General features: G+C 55.0%; 1 protein-coding gene across 1 annotated transcript in view; it reads left to right on the top strand.

Annotated features, from left to right (window-relative positions):
* The first annotated feature begins 5,937 nt into the window (after positions 1-5,937).
* Positions 5,938-21,286, top strand: part of CPXM2 (carboxypeptidase X, M14 family member 2) — a 104,853-nt gene continuing 89,504 nt past the window's right edge. Inside the window, exons 1-2 of the mRNA XM_075533481.1 lie at positions 5,938-6,250; positions 16,426-16,524. Of these exons, the coding sequence (XP_075389596.1) occupies positions 5,938-6,250; positions 16,426-16,524 (412 nt within the window). The remainder of the gene's footprint in view (positions 6,251-16,425; positions 16,525-21,286) is intronic.

The following is a 21,286-nucleotide window of genomic DNA, read 5'->3' as shown; positions in this document are numbered from 1 at the left end:
GAGGATTTGGGTTTTCTTTGCATTGCACCCAAATCCATACATCTTCCTCTGTAAGGGCTTCACGTCCTCCTTGATTCCGGCAAGCCAGGTGATGCCATCTTCCTGTTCCGCATCGTTAGTGAGTCTCCCTCCAATTCGGATGCCTCATTCTTCCTCGTAGTCAGCTTCTCGAAGTAGCTCAGCACGCAGGTTGAATAAGTATGATGAAAGGTTATATAACACGGACACGCGCACCTTTCCTGATTGTAGCCACACCGTAGCCCCTTGTTCGGACTCTCTCTTGGTTTATATAACGATTCAAGACTCTCTCTCGGTTTACGTGTAGCTTCTGCATGAGCACTTTTAAGTGTTCTGGAATTTTCATTCTTCACAATATTGCTGTTGTTAGATGTCACATGTCAGTTCCACTCACAGCGACCCGACAGAGAACCAACAGAAACGCAGCCCGGTCCTGGACCAGCCTCACGGCTGTCTTATGTTTGAGCCTGTTGTTGCAGCCACTGTGCCCACCTAGTCCCTTGATGGCCTTCCTTTTCCCTCCTTCACAACGCCACTCATCGTTCATTCTGATCCGCACAGGCTTGTGCCTTTGCATAATCAATGAAGCGCAAGCAAACAGCGTTCTGGTGTTCTCTGCATTCAGCCAAGATAAAGCGAACACTTGAAACAATAGCCCTCATTCCAAGACCCCCCCCTCTTTTTTGGGAAACTGACTTTAATTTCTGGCAGCTCTCTGGAGATGTGTTGCTGCAATTGCTTTTGAAATATCTGAATATAACTTTACTTGCATGTGATATTATTGATGATATTGTGACACGGGCCTCTTTCTGTCAGGTGGTCAGGCGGCCCTCTTCCAGTTACTATTGTTATTTTGGCATAGACGACTGAGTTCTCTCAGCACTACACAAGTTAGTTGAAACATCTTAATTGGTATTACATCAGTTCCTAGAGCCGTCTTTTTTGCCAACGCTTTCAGGGCTGCCTGGACTTCTTCCTTTGGTACCCTCGGTTCTTAATCCTATGCTACCCCTTGCAGCTGATTCCCCGACCAATTATTTCCGGTCCAGTGACTGGGTATCCCCTCCCATCTTCCTTAGATGCTCCTGGCATCACCGCATAGTTTGCCTACACAATGCTTCCATAGTTCAGCCCGAGGCTTGCCTTTTTCCTTCAGGTCTTTCGGCTTCAAATGTGCTGAGTGTGTTCTTCTCTCTTGGTTTTCCGGCAGCATGTTTTTGCACATTTCACCATCATGATTTACTCTGGTATTTTCCGTTCAATTTTTTAAGCTTTATCCTTCCTTCCAGTTGCTTTCGCACCTCTGCATTTGAGAGCCAGTTTCCGAGCCTTCCTGTCCTGGCTGCCACTTGAATGACCTTTGCTTTTCCATGTATGCTGTTCTTGATGTCTTCCCACAGTTCACTTGGTCTTCAATGTCTTAAATCTCTTCTTGAGGCAGGCGCTAAATTTACAGAATATATATTTGAGGTCATATTTTGGCTCTTATGGCTTGTTTTAATTTTCTTCCTCTCCTACCTGAACTTGCATACGAGCAATGGGTGGTCTGTTTCACAGTCGGCCCCTGGCCTGGTTTTGACTGATGACACTGAGCTTCTCCATTACTTCTTCCCACAGATTCCTGTGGAACCCATCTGGTAAGGTCTATGTGTACAGTGCTGTTTATGCTGTTGAAAAGGGGATTTTCAAGTGAAAAAGTTGTTGGTCTTGCAAAATCCTATCATGTAACCCCCAGCTTCATTTCTGTCACCAAAGCCGAAATTTCCCAACTCCTGATCTCTCGTCTTCGTTTCCAACTCTCACATTCCAATCATCCGGGATGACAGATGTAACTCGATCGCATGTTTGATGAATTCCAGACTGAGGAAGCTGGTGGAATACTTCCATTTCTTTCTCACTGGCATTAGTGGATGGTGTGTAAATGCCGGTTAACGAGTCTTCCTTGTAGCAGCAGAGTGTGTCCTCTCCCAGACAGCGTGGGACTCCAAGACATCCTGGAACGTTCTTTTGGACAATGTCCTTTTGATGCCATTCTCCTAGAATTCGTCATTCCCAGCAAAACAGATCAAAGGATTGTCTGATCCACAATGGCTACTTTCAGCTCACGAATGACTAGGATCTTGATCTTGTTTGCCTTTCTGTGCTTGTGCTGAGGTGGGTTGAGTGGACAAGCTTGGAATTCTCGGCAGAGGGGTTGGGCCTTTGGGGCTTGGATTCTTCCGTTGGGAGTAAGATTCTCGATGTGGGAGGATTTCAGGTGGGAGAGGCTGGAAGCCAGCGTCCCCATAACCTAGCGTGGGGCTAGGACGATGACTGCATCTTGGCAGTGGGGACAGAGGAAGAAACGCGTTTAGGAACCTGCGACACACGAAGCAGCAAGGCGAGTGGTACAGTGTAGCAGATATTTCAGAAGGCGAGAGGCTCCCTGGGGCCACGTTCAACAATTAGCCACTCCAGGAATGGGCCGTTAGTGGGCAGGGGCGGGAGGGATGTGCGGTCGCTGTTGTAAAGATGACAGCTTTGAAAACCCAGTGGGGCAATTCTACCTTGCCCTCTGGGGTTGCTATGAGCCAGAACCAGATTGTGGCTTATTTTTTTTAACTTTTAGGAGGTCCAGGAAGATGAGCCCACAATGACCTGGAATTCCAAGAGGACGGGGGAGGCTGAGAATGCCGGGCCAGTTCCCAGGAGCCGGGCAGGAGCCAGGAGGTGGGATGAGGCTCAGAGACATGAGAATGAGATTAGATCCGTCGCTCGTTGTCCGAAGCTTCATTAACCAGGACAGATGTCTTGGCACGCAGAGCAGAGAGTAGGCGGTAGGCATAGAGAGGGCTCCTCGTTACTAGTTCTTCAGAAAGCACAGACAAGGGACAACATCAGGGACAATGGTCATCAGTGGGACATTCACTGATTCCGGGGAGGCACTGAGAGTCACATCTGGGCAGAACAGTTGGACATTTACCAGACACCACAGAGGAGGTGTGTGGCTATTTTCTTCACCTAAGGGTACCTAGAAGTGCCTCGGGAGAGAGGTCTGGCAGTCCACTTCCCTAAGATCATAGCCAACTGAAAACAGTAGGGAGCCCAGTTCTAAGCAGCACATGGGGTGGCCCTGAGTTGGAACTGACTCGTTAACACGATTTGATTTGACCAGGAAAAACCTAACAAGCTTTTCAGAGTTTCTGGGGCCACCAGGATTAACAGGGCTGAGCCCCACTATTGGATGAAAGTGGAAGAGTGGGGTTCACTGCTGACCCTCGTTAGGTCACTATGTCCTTTGGCGAGGGCGGGCACCATCTTGGCTCTTATAACTTGGGAGAGAGACAGGGAGTCTCTATTTTCAGAGTTTCTGGGTTATTTGAGGTGCATCCTGGGCTCCATCCCTTGGGAGATGTGCAGGTATGGGCTGGGACCTGGCAGGTTTGGTAAACTCTAGGGTCTCTGATGGGTGTGAGGCAGGGTGCCTCCAGGGCTGGGTGAGTCTCTGCAGCCCCTCTGACTGGGATTTCAGGGGACTCCAGGGTCCCTGAGAGGCACTTTGCACAGTCACCTTGAGCCACTGCATGGAGCTTCTTGAGGTCTGTGCTGAAGCTCCAGCTCTGGCTCTCTGGGCTCCCTGTCTGAGTGCCTGGCTGTCTGGCTTCAGATCACAGGGCTCAGCATGAGTGAGCCCTGGGGAAGCCCTGGAGGAGGGGGTGGTGACCATCCCAGCCCAGGTCTTCAAGGAGGGGCTCGGGAGAGACCCTACCCTGGCCCTCCCATTGGGGCTCTGGTAGGGTCAGTCCAGGCCTCCTGGGCCTCTGAGAGGGGCCGGCCTCTGCCTGCATTCTCACTCCTTAACTCCTCCCATCACTCCCCCCATTCCGCTTTGGCCTGCAGCATGAGAGCCCACAAAGCCTGTCCCACAAGGATGATCCAGTGAGGTGACCTGTATGGAGACAGAGAGAGAAAGTGAGGAACGAAAGACGGGGAACTGCAGGCAGAGTCACAGCTGCTGTGAACCAAGCCCCCACCTCAGCGCAGGTTCGGAGAGGGCTCCCTCACTCCTAAGGAATGGGAGGTCCCAGTAGGGTGGCTACTCTGATTTGGGACAGTGGCATTCCGGGATCACAGATCCAAAAGGACTGATGGTCAGTCTGTCCCTGTAGTAGCCAGACAGCCCCTCTCTGATAGATGCCAGGCCTGAGAGCAGGGGCTACCCTCAGCTAATGCCAGGAGAGGATTTGGCAGACACGAGTCCAGTTATAGTCCTTCAAAGAGGGTGCTCACCTGCATGATGTGGTGGGTCTAACCTCATCCCCCAAACCCAAGCCCTCCAGTCGGTTCTGTCTCATAGCCACCCTATAGGACAGGGCAGAACGGCTCCTGAGGCTTTCTGAGATTTTAACTCTACAGCAGTACCAGCTTCAGTTTTCTCCCAAAGAGCAGCCACCGGGGCACCAGCAGGTCTCCCAATCCAATCACCAAACTCAAACTCACTGTCACCGAGTTAATTCTGCCTCCTGCGACTCTATAGGACAGATTACAACCACCTCTGCGGGTTTCTGAGACTGTAAATCTTTACGGGAATAGAAAGCCTCGTCTTTCTTCTGCGGAGCAGCTGGTGGTTTCGAAATCCTGACTTGCGGTTAGCATCTTACTTGGAACCCAGTACACCACCAGGGCCCCTTGAGTCCAACTACACGAGCCCATAAGGAAGCAAGAGAATCACAGGTCATTGCCATCGCTTGAAGACCTGGGCTGGACTGGTCACTGTGCCCTCCTGCAGGGCCTCCCCAGAGCTCACTCATGCTGGCCCTGTGGTCTCAAGGCCCCTGAATCCAGGGGTCTCCCTCAGAGGATGCCACCCTGCCAAGAGAGGTTGGGCTTCTTACCTCTGTGATACTGAAAACAAAACAAACAAACAAACAAACCCCAAACCTGACATGGAGATGATGACCCTAAAGAACAGGGCAGACTGTCTCTCTGGAATTCTGAGGCCGTAACTCTTTACAGGAGTAGAGCACCCTGTCCTCCTATTGCAGAGCTCCTGGTGGTTTTGAACTGCTGACCTTGCAGTTAGCAGCACAACGAATAACCACCACACCACCAGGGCTCCCTTCTCTGAGGGGTTGCTAATTGTCGAGGTTGGTGGCAATTTGTCCCAGCAGCACCGGAAGAAAGACACAGACCTCTTTCTCTCACAGCAGTCTGGCTGGGACTGTTTACCGGTGGAAGGTGCTTTCTGCATAAGCAGGGAGTCCCAGTAGATCCTGCAGGGCCATGGGTAGGAGGGAGGCTGCTCTGCAGATGATTCAAATGTGGCCTGTGACTCTCGGTGCCAGCCCTGGGGTAATTCCATGTTCTCACCAGTCCTACGGCCAGAATCTCTCTCTCTCAGAAGGGACCAGGGCCCCCTCCACCATGGAAACCTCACCTCTCTGGACCCTAGGGCTGACACACTTGGGAGTTTTTCATGTACAACTCCTGAGAGACAGGCCCATGGTGAAACTGAGTGGGAGGATGGGCAGCTGGTTGGTAAGGGGCCCACCAGGGCTTGGGCCCTGGCCAGGCTCTGTCTCCAATTGACCACGTTACTCTGGGTGAGTCTCCACATGTCCAGTCTCCTTTCTTCCCTGGGAGAAAAAAGGCCCAAAGAAGTTTCTCTCCAGATTTCAACACTGACCGGGTTGCTGGTTTCAACACCCAGGCGGGCGCAGGAGAATTCAGCACCTGCCCTGAAGGCGGATGGCTGGGCCGGGGAGGGAGGGGTGCAGGAGGGCGGGGCCGCCCTGGCGCTCCCGCCCCGCTCCTGGGCGCGCCCCTGCCCGCCTGGCCCAGGGCTGTTCAGTCCCAGCGCCCGCGCCCTACGCGCGCCCCTGCCCCTCTGTCCGCCCCGCCGGCCACTGCGACCTGCCCTGGGCACGGTGCGGAGTGGGCATGGCCCACCGGGGCGCCGCCGCGCTGCCGCTGGTCCTCGCGCTACTGGCCGGGACCCTGTCCCGGGCCGGGACCCAGGCCTCGGTTGCAGAGGACGCTGACTACGGTGTGCAGGAGACCTGGGAACGGAACCCCTACTATGTGCGTCCGGAACCCATGCCCGACCCCTTCTCGCCACCACTGCCCGCGGGGACCAGGGAGTTGGCACGAGAGGCGCCTGCACCCAAGCCGCCCAAGAAGGCCACCAAACCCAAGAAGGGGCCCAAGAAGGGGCCCAAGAAGGGGAAGCTGCCTCCCGAGTCGCAGCAGCCAGGTGAGTGCGTCCTCCGGGGCCTCCAGGTCGGCTTCGCAGAGCATAGCGGCCCTCGGTGCTCTGTGGCCTCAGGGGTCGCGGTTCCGTGCACTTGGGCACTCCCAGCTGCGCACAACTTGAACAACACCCTTCCTCTGGGCGCCCCTCCAGCCCAGGTGGTCAGGGTGCTGTCTCCTTGGAAGCTGCTTGGAGCGCAGCTTGCTCCTCCACCTCATGATTTACCTTGCGGGCCCGCACCTGGATCGCCTGCACCGCGCAGGGGCGCTCTCTTGAGTTTCCTACTCCTCTCCGGAAACTGCTGGCCTCCTGGCTCAAAATGGCCCTTTGGCCTTTGGGGTGAACGCTCTGCCCCGCCCAGGTTCTCCTCTCCATTGGTTGACCTGCGTACCCCTGGGCGGCATGCCTGACCTTCCTGGGTCACAGGTCTCCATGGCTGGCCTCTGGGACTTGAGGAGGGGGCCTGTAGGAGTCTGGAAGGGCGAAGGGGTTCCCTCAGTCCAGCCTCTCTGCTGGAAGGCGTCTGCAGGCCAGCCCTCAACTAGGGACTTGACTTCCCAGGTAGTCTACACACCCGGGATGGGAAGTGAGCCTTGTCAAAACCCCCAAATTCCAAACTTTTGGCAAGGGGCTGCATCCTGCTGTTTCAAGTTCAGGTGGGGGTAGGGGGCCAGTAGGAGGGTGGACAAATTCTCCCTCCGCATCACCGCCTCACCTGCAAGGAGACACTGCCCATGCTGGCATTGCCTACCTGGGAGGAAGTCCTAGCAAGCGCAGAGGAGAAGGTGGGACTGGGGGCCGAAGCCCGGTGTGGGGTCCCATCCCAGCAGCCGTCTCTGCACACTTGAGTGTGGGGGGGGGGGCAATTCTGAGGCGTGTCGCCCTGCGCAGAGCGCCGGCATTCCCAGAAGCCATGCTCATTTTATTTCATGTTTTACGGATGGGACGGCGAGGTATGGCCGTGAGGGCTTGCAGCCAGCAAGGTGGCGCTGGTTGAATGACAGGAGACGGGCTCACCAGGGCTCACCTGGATGGGGACATCTGATACATCTCCCTCAGGAATTCTCCCCGAAGCTCCCAGGGGGTGGCTAGTTCTGTTCCCAGTTGGGGAACTTGCCTTACAGGGGGTTTGAGTAGCTGGCCCTGGCCACCGGGCCCATGGGGAGACTTGAAACAGTTCTTCTGAGCTTTCTGTACCTCTGAATGTGTTTTGTTTTGCTTTTAGCATCTGCTTCATGTTTGGCACAGCGCTGGGCACGGCGGGGTGGTCCCCGGGGGTGGGGTGGGGTGGACGTGGGGCTCTGGCGGTTGCAGAGGGCTCCGGTAGTCGGTGGAAGCAGGTCCCTGGGGGACACAGTGGTTTGTGTTTCTCTGCTGGCCCACAGGGTGGGGGTTGAAGTGCTTGGGAGACCTGGGGCCCTTCTGCTGGGGCAAAACGAGAGGCAGGGTGGCCCGTGCTGGGAGGGCTGCGTGCAGACGGCCATTGAGCCCCTCTAGTGGACTCTGCTGCTGACCTCCAAGCTCAGAACAGGCCTTTAAGGAGGGGTGGTCCAGAACAGTCCCTGAGGCTCTGCTAGGTGCCTCTCAGGCAGTTGGCTCCAGGCCTACAGGGTGGGGGTGGGGTGGGGGGAGGCGCATTTAGAGCACTTGACACTGCCTCACTCTCTCAACTCTATCCCTTTCTTCCTGGGGATAGGCCAGCAGAGCCCTCCATGTGGACCCCTAAATGTGTGTGTGTGTGTGTGTGTGTGTGTGTGTGTGTGTAAGCTGATTTTCAAATCCCTGTGGCTCCAGGCAGCGAATGACGACCTCATGCAGGAAAACCAGAGAAAGAGGCGCTTGGGTCTCCACTCTCCCTGGTAGCTTGGTATAGGTTCTCCGTAGGAAGCCATCGCCAGGCACCAGGTACTGGGCACTAGGCACCAAAGCATCAGCTCCCTCCCCACATGTGTCGGGTTGAACTGGGTTCTGTTTTTTTTAAAGAAGAGATTGTCAGGCCTTTCTTCTGCATGGCTCCTGGATGGATTCAAACCTCCCCTCTCTCGCTTAGTGCCCTTGTGCATTTGCCTGGCCATCTGACTGGCCACCCAGAGGCTCCCAGGATGTCATGGCTGATGTAATAGGAGCCCTGGTCTCTGTTTCTGGCGATCTCAAGCAGGCTGGCTGAGCACCCCCAGAAGGCCTTGGCAGAGGAGGGCACACAGACTCACTGCCCAGGTGTCTATTGCCACCTCTGGACTTGGCTTTGCTGTGGGTCTGTGCATGCTGGGTGCCAGGCAGCACTGTTCTAGGCACCGAGGTTGCAGGGAAAGGCCAGACTTGGAGAAGAATAAGAGGGTTGGGGTACCTGTAACCAATTGAGAAGTATATCAGGTATGTCACATGTGGCAGGGGCATTGGTAGTGGTTACACATTGGGCCTGCGAGCCTAAAGGTCAGCAGTTCAAAACTACTAATTACATAATCAGGTATCAGTTTGAGGATTAGGAGTGAAGGGGTGGAGTCTGGCCTATCAATCAGGTCATAGACAGGGTCATAGACAGGGGACCTCTGTGTGGGCCTGGCCTTCTCCTGAGAATTCTGGGAACTCCAGTATTAACTCCTTAGAGGCGGGAGACACATTCTCTCTCTGCTCACACCCTGTGAGACCTAACAGCTTATAAGACACATGGAACTATGCTAGTACCTGAGTTGGAAAAGCCACGTGGAGAACCTTGCCAGCACTGAGGTGCTTACAACGCCACTGGATCCACAAGAGTTCCCACCCACTGGCCTGTGATCTTCTTGCATTTGGCATCATTGCATGTGTTGCGTGAGTCTGAAGAGGAATTTATAAACTGGTATTGGGCATACAGGCTAATATCGCACTTATGGACTTGATCTGGACTGGACCAGGATGTCTTCTCAATATTCAACTGCTCTTGTACATAAAGCTTGTTCTTACACACATATGAGTCTCCCTGGATTTGTTTCTCTGGTCTACCTGGGCTAACACATGGGGCTTTCGACTCCTGGGAAGAGTTACAGTCTCAGAAACTAACAGGGGCAGTTCTGCCCCGTCCTATCGGGGGGCTAAGAGTTGGCATTAACTCCATGGCGGTGAGTTTGGTTTGATGTCACACAAGGCAAGTAAGAAGGTATTTCCCGGTGAAGCCTTGTCTTGCGTGGAGGTTGGGCACAAGGGGAAGGTGACACCCCGAGGGGACGGTCCAGACGGAATCCCCTTCGTAGCCCTATGCGGACAGTCAGACAGGAGCGCGGGTAGTGCTGGGGGTAAGTGGCCAGCTGCTGATGGAATGGCCAACGGTCTGAACCCACCAGCACTCCATAGAAGGAGGACATGGCAGTCTGTGTTGGTAAATATGCCAGCCTGATCAGCCCTGTGGGGCAGCTCTCCTCTGCTCTAGAGGCTTCCTATGAGTCAGAACCTACTCGTGGCCGTGGGCCTGGCTTTGGGCTTCTGAGGAAGCTAACAGAACCCGAAGAAAGACTCCGTGAAGGTGGCTGGAGTCTTCCTTTGCCCACAAATGGGGGCTGGGGTTAGTGTGGCGTCAGACCTGCAGCCCGCCCTTTGGGTTTCTGCCAGGCGGACTGCTTGTTGCTTCCTTCCCTGACTGACCTAGGATGTGAGCTGCCCTCGTGAGCCGTGGGATTTGCAGAGTGGGCAGGGGACCAGGCTCTGCGGTGTGTCCATGCCCAGAACTGGCTTGGGGCACACAGCGCGTTTCCATTTTGTACTGAGTTGTGCCCCAGCCTCGGGGGAAATAACCCAGAGTTGCTGTCTGAACATATTTTCTTGTCAACAAAGCCCTTTCTGTTGCGTGTGTGCCGGACCCTTGGTTCTGTCCGGGATCGCAGCCTGTGCGTTGCAGAGCACGGACAAGGAATGCTCTTAGCACACATACAGGTCTGCCTCTCGCTCCTTACTGCCAGTGTATCACAGGCTCGCTGGGACAGGGAGCCCGGAGGCTGTGTCCAGATCTGCTCTGGAATTTGGGAGGAAAGAGGAAGGTCATTCTGTGCACGTCAGCAACAGCCTGCTAAGACCCACCTCCTTTTCCAGAATGCCTTCCCAAGGCAGCGCTTCCTTCTGGTCCATCACAGCCTGCCTCCACTGGGGGTCTCACCAGGGCTCCTGGGTGGTTGATAAAAGGGGCTCAGAGGAGGGGAGGGATGTCTCATTTCCAACACAAGGACCCTGGAGTGGGGTCCCTTTGTATTTGCAGTGGGTTCTGTCTGCCCATAGCTGCCAGGAGATGATGCCAGCCTGGCCCTGGAGCCATGCTGAGGGCCACCTCCTATCAGTGTCCTGAGATGACTGGGGGCTCAGGCTGGGCATTCTAGGAAAGGGCATCCACCCTGTGCCCTCTCGGAGCTTCACCACCACAGCATCTGCTAGACAGGGCACAGAGCAGGGGAAGTGGGTCTCTTTGGTGGTCACAAGATTTCCTGTCTGACCTTGGGGGGCCAGTCAGCTCCCTGCTGGGTATGGCACTGCCCTTGCTGGATGCTGGCTTCAGATGGGAATGTGCCAGGTGGGCACTGCCTCTCTGGCCCACGCATGCCATGTGAGTGCACAAGGGGGGTAGGTCCCACTCTGCCACTGCTCCCTGTAGGCATGGGTGCCCTCCTCCTCCCTGTCACATGGTATTCACAGCAACACACAGACCTGGGGTAAGCAAGGCTGGGGACAGTTTAGAGGCACCATTTTCCTATCCCTCAAGGTCCCTAAAGGGTCCCATGTGGAACTCAGCCAGTAGGGCACCCTGGCCTGTACCCGCCATTCTTGGCCTCCTTGAACCCCCTGGGTCAGTGCAGCCTCTGCTTCCATGCAGAACACAAGCGGCGATCAGAAAAGTCCAGCAGAGTCTGCCTATTGGCTGGCACACTGCCACCCGCTGCTGGGGCTGAGGCACCTCTTTGAAGGCAGAAACCAATTGCCACCAAGCCTTTGGTGACTCATGCTGACCCCGTGTGGATCAGAATAGAGTTGGGCTCCAGAGAGTTTCCAGGGGCTGACCTTTTAGAAATAGATCACCAGGCTTTTCTTCCGAGGTGCCTCTGAAGGGACTCAATCTGCCAACCTTGGGGGAACCGCTGAGGCATTAAGGGTGCCACTCAGGGACAGAGCTCCTGGTTCCCCTGCAGGGCACACAGAGAGCAGAACAAGGGTTGGTGTCCTCCAAGCTGACCCGAGTCCTCCTGCCTCAGAAGACATGGAGATGGACCAAACCTTGTGCATGAACAAGCCCCAGAGGCCCAGGGCTGTCTGATGACACTGCTGAGAGACAGGGAGATGGGTTGGAATTGAGCTTAGAAGTACTTGGAAATACTGAAGAAACCCACTTCCCCACCTGAATTGCACACTGACCTGCAAGACAGGGCATCCCTCCGCTCAGGAAGTCAGGAATCACCTGACCCCAGAGACTCCCCACTCACCTCCAGCTGGACTGTTCTTCGAGCTGGCCCTGCACCCTGCCCTCTCCTCACTGCCTTCTGCACGGCAGTCTCGTCCCGGCTGCGTTCCCTTGATTTTGCATCCCTCCAGCCATCCCCCCGGCTCTCCTGTGTGTGCAGGTGTACAGATGTGCTTCTGTGCATGGTCACCGAGGGAGCTGTGGTTCCTGTCTGTCCAGGTTACACCTCTGGGTGCTCCAGGCACTCTTGTGTGCCTTTGGGCGGCTCTTTCCTCAAGTGGCTGCTTCCTGAGACACAGACGAGAAGCTGAGTGCCAAGCCTGCTTCCCGAGAGGAAAGGCAGACTCTGTTAGACTGGAATTTCCTGGGAAAACTTCAAATATGCAGTTAAGGCATGTCTTCTTCTTTTTTTCAGTTTTGGTGGTGGACAGGGGGTGGGGTGGGATGGGGAGGGCTGCTCCTGTAAGCTCCTCGCACAAAGAAGGGAAAATCATATTCTGCTAACGAAGAAGACATTATATTTATCACCGTAGACCAGAATAGAAGGCAGGGCCCACATTGGGACTCCATGTGTGACTTTTAAAGAATCCGGTTTGTCACAGAGCCCAGATGGAGACGCCGACCGGATCCTGGGACCTTCTTGGATTTCTCTGCGCTCTATTTCTACTTCTTCCTTCCTTCCTCTGCACACACCGTATGCTGCTGCCTTCTTCTCGAGGGAGAGGGAGGGGCTGTGGAGAGGAGGTAGGAGCACAGGTGGCGGGGGTGGGGGAGGGGAGGGTGTCCAGGTGAGCTATCGTCCACTGGCATTGGGGCCTCCACTTCCCCATCTGTGAAATGATGTCACTCAGACACTTCTTTCCTCTGGGGGATGAAGTGTAATCCAAACAAAAGGACTACACTCACCGGCGTTTGATCGAGGCCGACTCACCGCCAGTGACCCTGTCCTATATACAAGGTCCAGGCAGAAGCGCCTCTCTGAGTTTCTGAGACTGTTATTGTTGACGGGAGTAGTAACCCCTGTTGTTCTCTGAAGAGTGGCTGGTGGTTTCAAACTGCTGACCTTGTGGGCTCAGCACAACTTGTAACGATCAACGGTGTCACGGCTCCTTCCTAAAATGTTATCACTGGTGTGCAAATGCCCCGTGCGTTACCAATCATGCAGATGTCAGCTGTTATTCTCAAAACAAAACAAAAACAACCCAATTCATTACTGACCCCATGGAGTTTTGGGGTTCTGAGACTTTAAATCTTTCCAGGAGTAGACAGCCTCATCTTTCTTCCAAGGAGCGGCTGGTGGGTTTGAACTGCTGAATTTGCCGTGGGCAGCTTAGTGCCTAGCCCCATGGTGCAATGCTGGTCTTCCAGCAAGTGGACTAGAATGTAAAGCTAACCCACACTGAACCCACAGCCAGTGAGTCAATGCTGACGCATCAGACTGAGGAGAGCTGCCCACAGGGACCCCGAGGCTGCAGATTTTGATGAAGGTAGGTGGCCCCATCTTCCTCCTCAGAGCGGCTGCCGGGCTGGAACTGCCGGCCTTAGGGTTAGCAGCTCAAAGCCTGAGCCGCTTGTGAAGTGCAGGGGCGTGAGGATCGTGACAGCAACTGCGTGAAGCTGCCGTCTGTTCTGGGACCAAGCAGACTGGCCCTGTCCTCAGCTCGGCACACGCATCAGTCCTCTCTGCAGCTCTGCAGGTGAGAACTCTGGGCTCCTTGTTGGCAGGTGAGGCTGCACCCCCTGTCAGTGGTCAGGGCTGTGGTGGAGCCTGGCTGCAGGGATGGAGGAGGAAGCAGACGGGCCCATGCTCCATATCCCAGCAGCCACCACCCGCCTCTTCCCTCCGGAGGTGGCTTAAGTCCTCACCTGCTGCCCCTGGGCCCTGCCGCCACTCCTACCAGGATTTCTGTGACCCACATGTGGGTCCCCTGGGGCTCAGACTCTCAGGCAGCAGGAAGCTGGCCCAACATCTGGGTCTTTGTTGGAGATGCATAGCTGAGCAGGGATGCTGTCCCCAACTATGCATATCTTCCAGGTGGACACTTGGTGTCCAGGGCTTCTTTGCCTGGCTGGCTCCTGGGGCTTGGTGGTGTCCTGTAGAGAGGCTGTCCCATCCTGGCTGCGGGCTTCCAGGTGGGGCTGGGGCTGGACATTCTTTCCCTGAACTTAGGTTTTTGTTTTTTTAACCTCACGTGCAAAACATCTCCTTTTCTGCGAAATCGGGGTTTTTGTGAAACTCCGCATCACCTAAGTCACTCTGTGACTGCTTTTGCTGAAGAACAGCGACTGCCGGCCCCTCTGTAGCTGCTCTCAGCAGGGCACCGATTGGATGGTACCCTCGAACATCTGTGTGTACTAACCCCTGGGCCTGTGCAGGAGCCCTGGTGGCGCCGTGGGCTAAGCCTCAGGATGCTCACAGAAAAATCAGCGGTTCAAGCCCACCAGCCTCTCCGCAGGAGAAAGAGAAACCTCTGCCCCCAGAAAGATTGACAGTCAGAAAGCCCTGTGGAGGCCGAGAGCCACTCAGTGGTGGTGGCGGTGGCCTGTGTCTGGCCTGTGCTTGTGGACGGGGCTCCATTTGGACGTGGGGTTTTCTCTGTGACATTAACGAGACTGGCCAGTGCCGGTATGCTTGCAGCCAGTCACGGGCGAGCTCTGAAAGAGCGGGTCAGGCTCAGGAGCAGCACAGATGGCGAGGGACAGAGGCCACACGGAGACCCCGCCAAGGACTCCAGGCACAGAAGCAGCCAACATTCTGATTCCCAGGCTCCTGATGGGAGAAAGATGGGACTTTCTGCTCCCGTACAGAGTTACAGTCTCGGAGTTACACTCCCACCCTGTCCTGCAGGGTCCTTGAAAGTCGACATTGACTCAATGGATTCTGGTTTTATCAGGGAAAGTACAGCTCGTTTTGTGGGCACCACCCACACGAGCGATTTCTCTCCAGTGGCACTGAGAAACGGGAGCAGGGTTTCCTGGGGGGCATTCTTGCTACGTGGCCAAGGGCAGAGGAGGCGGCGTGGCTGGCTCCAGCCAGTCTTCCCCGTCTAGCCTCTGCTTATCGGCTGCCTAGACCCAGAGGGAGACACAAAAAGTGTCCTTGTTTGCAGCAGGCGTCCACATTTACAGACACCTCTGGATGCCACCTGAATGGCGTGGCCCCTCGCTGGGGCCCGCATCGACCCCGACTGAGCTAGGGTTTTCTTTGTTCTGAAAAGACTAAGGAGCGACACTTCCTTATTCTCCTTACTGAAGCTTGGGGGAAAGTATGGCGTGCGCTCATTTCCCACTCAAGAATGGATGGACACTTGGCTTCCGGGCGTGGGTTTTGCAGTACCCTCAAAGTCCCGGCCCTCTCCCCGCTCCCTCCTGCGCTTCCTGTTCCCGGGGCCTTTCTTTCCGGCTGCTTCCTGCCTGCTTGGCTTGGCTTGGCTTGGCTTGGCTTTGGGGCCTCTGCTGCCCTATGGTCTCCGAGGCGGGACTGTTCTGAGGATCCTGTGCTTCTGTGCTTGTTCACGTCGTGGCCTGCTGCTCGGCTGGCTGGTGAATGATAAGTCTCTCTCTCTCTCTCTCTCTCTCTCTCTCTCTCTCTCTCTCTCTCTCTCTCAGGGTTTGGTTTCAGTGACTGGTGCCGCCATTAGACCAGTGCTTCACAGTGTGATCCGTGCAGCAGCTCCCGGGCGTGAGCACTGGAACGATCCAGGGGGTGCTCCCACAGCAGGCACCTAACACAGGAGTGAGGGCTGTAGTAGAAATGCTTCTAATTGCCGGCAGAGCAGCGAGCAGGGTGTTTGAATCCTGAAAAGGGCTGGCAGGAAGGGTGGAATGTGTGCACGATGGTTTGGATAACTCAGCTTGCATTTTAAGGTCTTCCAGAAGCATCTTGCTCCACAGACCTGCCCTGCCCCCCGGACTTATGTCCGTCTGGTCACTCTTTCGCCCTTTTGTTCTTTGTCCAATCACTCGTTCATCACAGCTCACCAGGCTCTGGGGGTGAGGGATAGGGTGTTAGTACCCCTCTGCCCCCTGCCTGTCCCCAGACCCTCCCCGGCTGCCAACAGCTCATAGCTGCTCCGTGCCTGGAAAGGTTACTTGTCGCACCCCACAGCGGAGCGGCACCTGCCGCGTTTCTGGAGAGGAAGCCAGGGCAGGCACCCGAGGGGCAGCCATGGAGCTGGAGCAGAGTGGGATCATGAGCTCAAAGAAGCCAGAGGCAGCTTTCCAGTGGGACTCTCTCCAGTGGGTGGGATGTAGCATCTCCCATCTAGGTCCCCATGCCAGGGAGCCGGGAGACCTGGGAGCCAGTGTGGCAGGAGAAGCCCACCATGGCGGGAGATGGCTGCTCTGGAGCCAGGAGTTCAAGCCTCCACTTCCAGCGTTGTCCGTTCACCTGGTAACAATAACTGGGCCTCAGTGAGACTCGCGTGTAAGAGATCTCGCCTAAGACAGCACTTTGCCACAGGCATCTCATGTGACCGTGTGACTGGTTGATTGTGGGAACTCCATTTCCTGGGGCCTTGTGACAGCGGCTTGGCCTTCTGAAGGCCCCCATCAGACCACAGAGGAAAGGCCCGGCACTCTGCAGGACCACCACAGGTGGCAAACTGCCCGAGGCAATGAGTTGGTTTTGGTTTCATTTGAACCATCTTTGGGGAGAGTGGAGGCAGAGGGTGGGGGCTGCTGGTTTTCGGGGAGCAGGTGACCGAGCTCTCCCCACTGACCCCCACAAAGTAAAGGCATCTCTCTCCTTCTCTCTCTCCAGGTAAAACCAGCCCCAGAAGAGGTGCTAGAACCAGGAGCATTGAGAAGGCTGTCGGTGACCGTCAGAGTGCCCCCGAAGCCCACGAGGACGTCAGAGAGAGTGAGTGGACTCTCCAGGGGCTCCTGCCCAGGCGGGTCAGGTCACGTGTCCAGGGCAGAACGCGTTCACAGAGGCTCCCACACTGGCAGCAATCACTGCTGCCCGGCTTGAGCCCATTTCTGAATTTCTGGGAGCTCTCGGCTGCCTCCCCGGCATCCCCTCCTCCCCAAAGAGCACACCGTCTCGCTTCTGTGGGGCCTCAGCCTGGACCCAGCAGTTCTTGCTCCTATGCAGGCTGAGGGGCTCTGGGCATGGGGCTCAGGGCTCAGGTGCTCTACTTCCAGAGCGTGTGGCGGGAGGCCTGGCAGGTAATGATCATGCCACAAAGCAAAACAAAAGGGTAGAACTGCCCCTACAGGGTTCACCAAGGTTGTGCATCTTCATAGAAGCCAATGGCCTCAGCTCTCTTGGGGAGCGGTTGGTAGGTTTGAACCACCCACCTTTGAGCTAGCAGCTGAGCTTCAAACCACTCTGCCACCTGGACTTCTTAACCATCAAACAGCCAAACTCCCAGCCATGGAGTCGTTGCCGGCTCGTAGCAACCCTAGAGGATAGGCTAGAACGGCCCCTGCGGTTTCCCGCCCGGACTGCTGTTTCCAGTAGAGAGCCCGGTCTTCTCTCATGGAGACGGTGGTGTCAGTCACACCTGCTGACCTCCAGGACAGCAGCCCTCACATGCAATCACTGTGCCACCTGGGCGCCTGGCCTGGCTTCTTAATAAGCAATGACCTTATAGTGACCTTATAGGACAGAATCGTGCTGCCCGGAGGGTTTCTGAGGCTGCAGTCTAATGGGAGCAGATGACCTCATCTATCCCCTCAGATTGGCTGGTGAACCCAAACTGCCCCTGCTCCCTTAGCAGCCGGATGCTTAACTCGCTGCACCACCATGGCCACTAATAAATCCGTAACAAATGCTGGTCAGCTTGAAGCCTTTACTTCTAGGCTCCCAGCAAGCTCAGTTCCATTACCAATAGTTATTACTACTATTACTTATGATTAATGACTATTATTGGAGTTATGTCTATTACTCTAAGTTGTGGTGTTCAGATAGCATTACCAATCATGCTTGCTATCATTACTATCGATGACTATTATTATGCTTGTATCTCTATTACTGGAAGTTGTGGTATCCAGGATCACATTTCTGCAAGTAATAAAAACAAACACAAAACCACACTCAATTCTAGTAAGCTGATTCCAGACCCTAGTGACCCGTAGGACAGGGTAGAACTGCCCTTGTGGGTTTCTGAGGCTTTGCATCTTTATGGGGCAGACAGCCTCTTTTCCATCCTGGGAGTGACTGGTGGGTTCAAACTGTTGACCTTGTAGTTGCCATCTCGACTTGTGGCCCAGCATGTCACCAGGGCTTTTCAGCACCTCACAAGGGGCGCTGGCAGTACAATGGTGAGGTGCTTGGATGCTAACTCAAAGGTTGGTGGTTTGGACTCACCGGGGGCTCTGAGAAAGAAAGAGCTCATGACTGGCTATCGTCAAGGCTGCTGCCTAGAAACCCTGATGGCACAGCTCAACTGTGTCACACGGAGTTGCCAGGAGTTGACAATCAGCTCCCCGCCAGCACACGGCAACTGCAGCACAAAGCACGGACTCTCTCGGTGGTTGCCCGGCACGGTGTCCCTGATACTTTGTCTCTCCTGGCACCCACCTGAGTGCTATTATTAGTACTAGCACTCACTGCCCTCTGGTCGACAGGACTCAAAGCAACTGTATAGGACAGGGTCGAACTGCCTCTGTGAGTTTCTGAGACTGTAACTCTATGCGAATAGAAAGCCTCATTTTTCTTCCAAGGAATGGCTGGTGAATTTGAACTGCTGACCTTGCAGTTAGCAGCCCAATGCATAACCACCATGCTGTGAGGGCTCCTTGTACTAGTACTATGCCCTGTATTTGACGGGGGAGGCAAGGAGACTCAGTAAGGTGGGCGATTCCCCTAGGGCAGCAGTTCTTAACCTGTGGGTCGCAACCCCTTTGGGGGTTGAGCGACCTTTCCACGGGATTGCCCAATTCATAACAGTAGCAAAATTACAGTTATGAAGCAGCAACAAAAATAACTTTATGGAAAAAACAAACAAGCAAAAAAACAGCAAAAGATAATTTTGTGGTTGGGGGGTCACCACAGCATGAGGAACTGCATGAAAGGGTCTCGGCAGGAGGAAGGTGGGGAACCACGGGCCTAAGGAGACGCAGCTCGTCAGCAGTCACACAGGAACTTGAGCCCCAGATCTCCTGACTCCACTTTGCCTGCTCAACAACCCGCTGCCACAGGTAACCAGAGCGGGCACAGGTTGGCACGTACAGAACCAGTTTTCAGCTGCTACGGGGAAGCGAGTATTCCCAGACGCACACTGTCATGAGGTGGGGCTGTGTTTCTAACTGGGAACTCGCCATCGGCAAAGCCGTAGACAGGACAAACAGTGCGCCCTGCACACAGCAGACCTGCTCCAGACCACAAGACCGCACGGAGAGAGAGCTCCACGTGGAAGCAGGCTGGCACGTGTTCCTGCTCTCCGATAGGAGGGCCTGGCACAGTAGGAGGCTGCCAGCAGCCAGCAGCCACTCGCCGGCCCACGATAGCAACGCCAGTCACTGTGGAGTCCATAGCAGGGTGCTGGCCCTTGGGGTCTCACTGAAGTGAAGACCCCACCTTGGGTAGACCCAGGGCACACACTTGCTTCCTGCTTGCCCCGGAGACCCAGAAAACACCCGTGGTTTCTTCAAGACCCCACCAGCCACAATTCTGAGCCACCTCCGGCGCTGACTGCCTCTGAGTTCTTGGGGTCGCCCAACTTTGGGCAGCATCGTTCTTCCCCAGCTTGTGAATTCTTCAATGTTTAAGGGCACATTGTTCCAGACGGTTTTTTGCAGCATCTTCTGAAGGATTGGTCTGAAGTACTGTCCTCCTTCCTTGCCAGGATTAGAAGGGGTTAAACATTTGGGAGCCACTACACACACATTCTCTCTCTCTCTCTCTCTCTCTCTCTCTCTCTCTCTCTCTCTCTCTCTCTCTCTCTCTCTCTCACATGCTGAAGCCTGAACTCTCCCTCTTCCCTGGAACTGGCCCACTGCGCTTCTTCCCAGGCCTTGCCCTATGATCTCCAGCTAAATGAGCCGGGATCACTGCTCTCCAAGGCAGTCATTGTGGTTCTGAGTCATTGGGTGCCTTAGATAGAACTTTGGTCTGGGAAACCTCTTTTCATTTCTTTCTATACCTTGGGAAAGGGATCGGGGTGGGGTTGTGGGTGCCATGCTAGATAGACACATGGCAGGGGTACCTTGGAGGTGGTGTGCGCAGCGGCCTAGCAGTTAAGGATTAGAGGTCAGGAGTCAGAGGGTGGTTGTGTTAGGCTGGGTTGTCTGAAGAAGCAACTTTATAGCAAGAAGGCACTTCAGTGCAGTCCAGCTCAAGCCCGCAGGTCTGTTGCTAGCCGGGACCTCTTCAGAGTCACGTAGCTGCAGGCTGCTGTGCTGAAAGGTGAAGAGGTCAAGCAGAGATCACAGGCTGGCAAGGGCAGAGTCATGTGGATCCAAGGTCAGTGATCACCTGGCAGGGTGCCCACAGATCTCAGGGTTGGGCAGCCCACGTGGGGCTGCCCCTAGAGGCAGCTGCAGAGTCCCAATGAAGAGGAAGGCAATGTGGCAGAGAGGAATCTTCTCTGTTCGATCTTGCTCTTATACAAAAGCCCTCCCCCCGCCCAAGATGTCATCAAGTTACTGCTGGATTGACAGGTTGAACTCCGCCCCTAGCCAGAAGTGTCTAGTTGACAGAATCTCTAATACTGCAGTGATCCCTCAGCGGTGCAGTTGGGACCCCCTGCCTGGCCCCTGATTCCATCTCCTTTCAACATGGACTCTGGTGACATGCTGGGGTCTTGCTGAAGATGTACAGAGGAGGGGGTGGGGCTGGCAGGTCGTAGATGTCGACTGCTTTACGGTCATGATGACAAGTGGAACAGGGGTCAGCTATGTCGTGTTCATGACGGCGGGCGAAGCCACATTGTGCTCAAGGTGACAATGGTGCAGATGTTCACCGTGTCATACGAGATGAGTAGATGGCAGGAAGGGGCCTGTCTCCCCCAGCCCCCCAGGAGACTTTCATTGTGGGGGGTGGGGTGGATGTGGCCTGACTCCATCTGTGGTCCTGAGGGAGCTAACTGCTTCCAGATGGTGTCCTGCGATGCAATTGCCTGATGACGTGGTCTATAGGCGGTGGGTTGAATTCATGGCTATGTCTTCACCTTCCCCCAGAAATCTTTCCATCTTGGGTAGGTGTTGCTGCCAATGAGGGGATTGATTTGCAACCAATGTATGAGTTTAAGAAATAGACCATTAGAAAATATTAAAACCATTTTAGCTTTTGGCCATACAAAGCCGGAGAACTCTAGGTTTTCTGTAAACACTGCTTCCCCCTCTTTCTCACAGCCTTGTCACCCCCTTGCTCATGGCATAACGCCCCATACGCACAGTTGCTTTGTCCGGGGAGGGGTCCACGTCTGAATTGTCTCTGGATCTTCTGGACTGGCACTGCATCTGGTAACAAGAATGACCAGTAAGCTTGTTGAACACCTGCACTGGTGGGCAGAACATGTACCCCACACCTGTGGCTCCCTGGCGGTGTGATGGGTAATGCGTTGGGCTGCAAACTTCTGAAGATCAGCAGTTTGAAACCACCCACCTCCCTGTGAGAGAAAGATGAGACGCTGTACTCCTGGACAAAGCTACAGTCTGGGAACCCGCCAGGGACA

This window comes from Tenrec ecaudatus, chromosome 16 (genome assembly GCF_050624435.1).
Source record: "Tenrec ecaudatus isolate mTenEca1 chromosome 16, mTenEca1.hap1, whole genome shotgun sequence".
NCBI lineage: Eukaryota > Metazoa > Chordata > Mammalia > Afrosoricida > Tenrecidae > Tenrec > Tenrec ecaudatus.
This window is presented reverse-complemented; position numbering and strand designations above follow the sequence as displayed.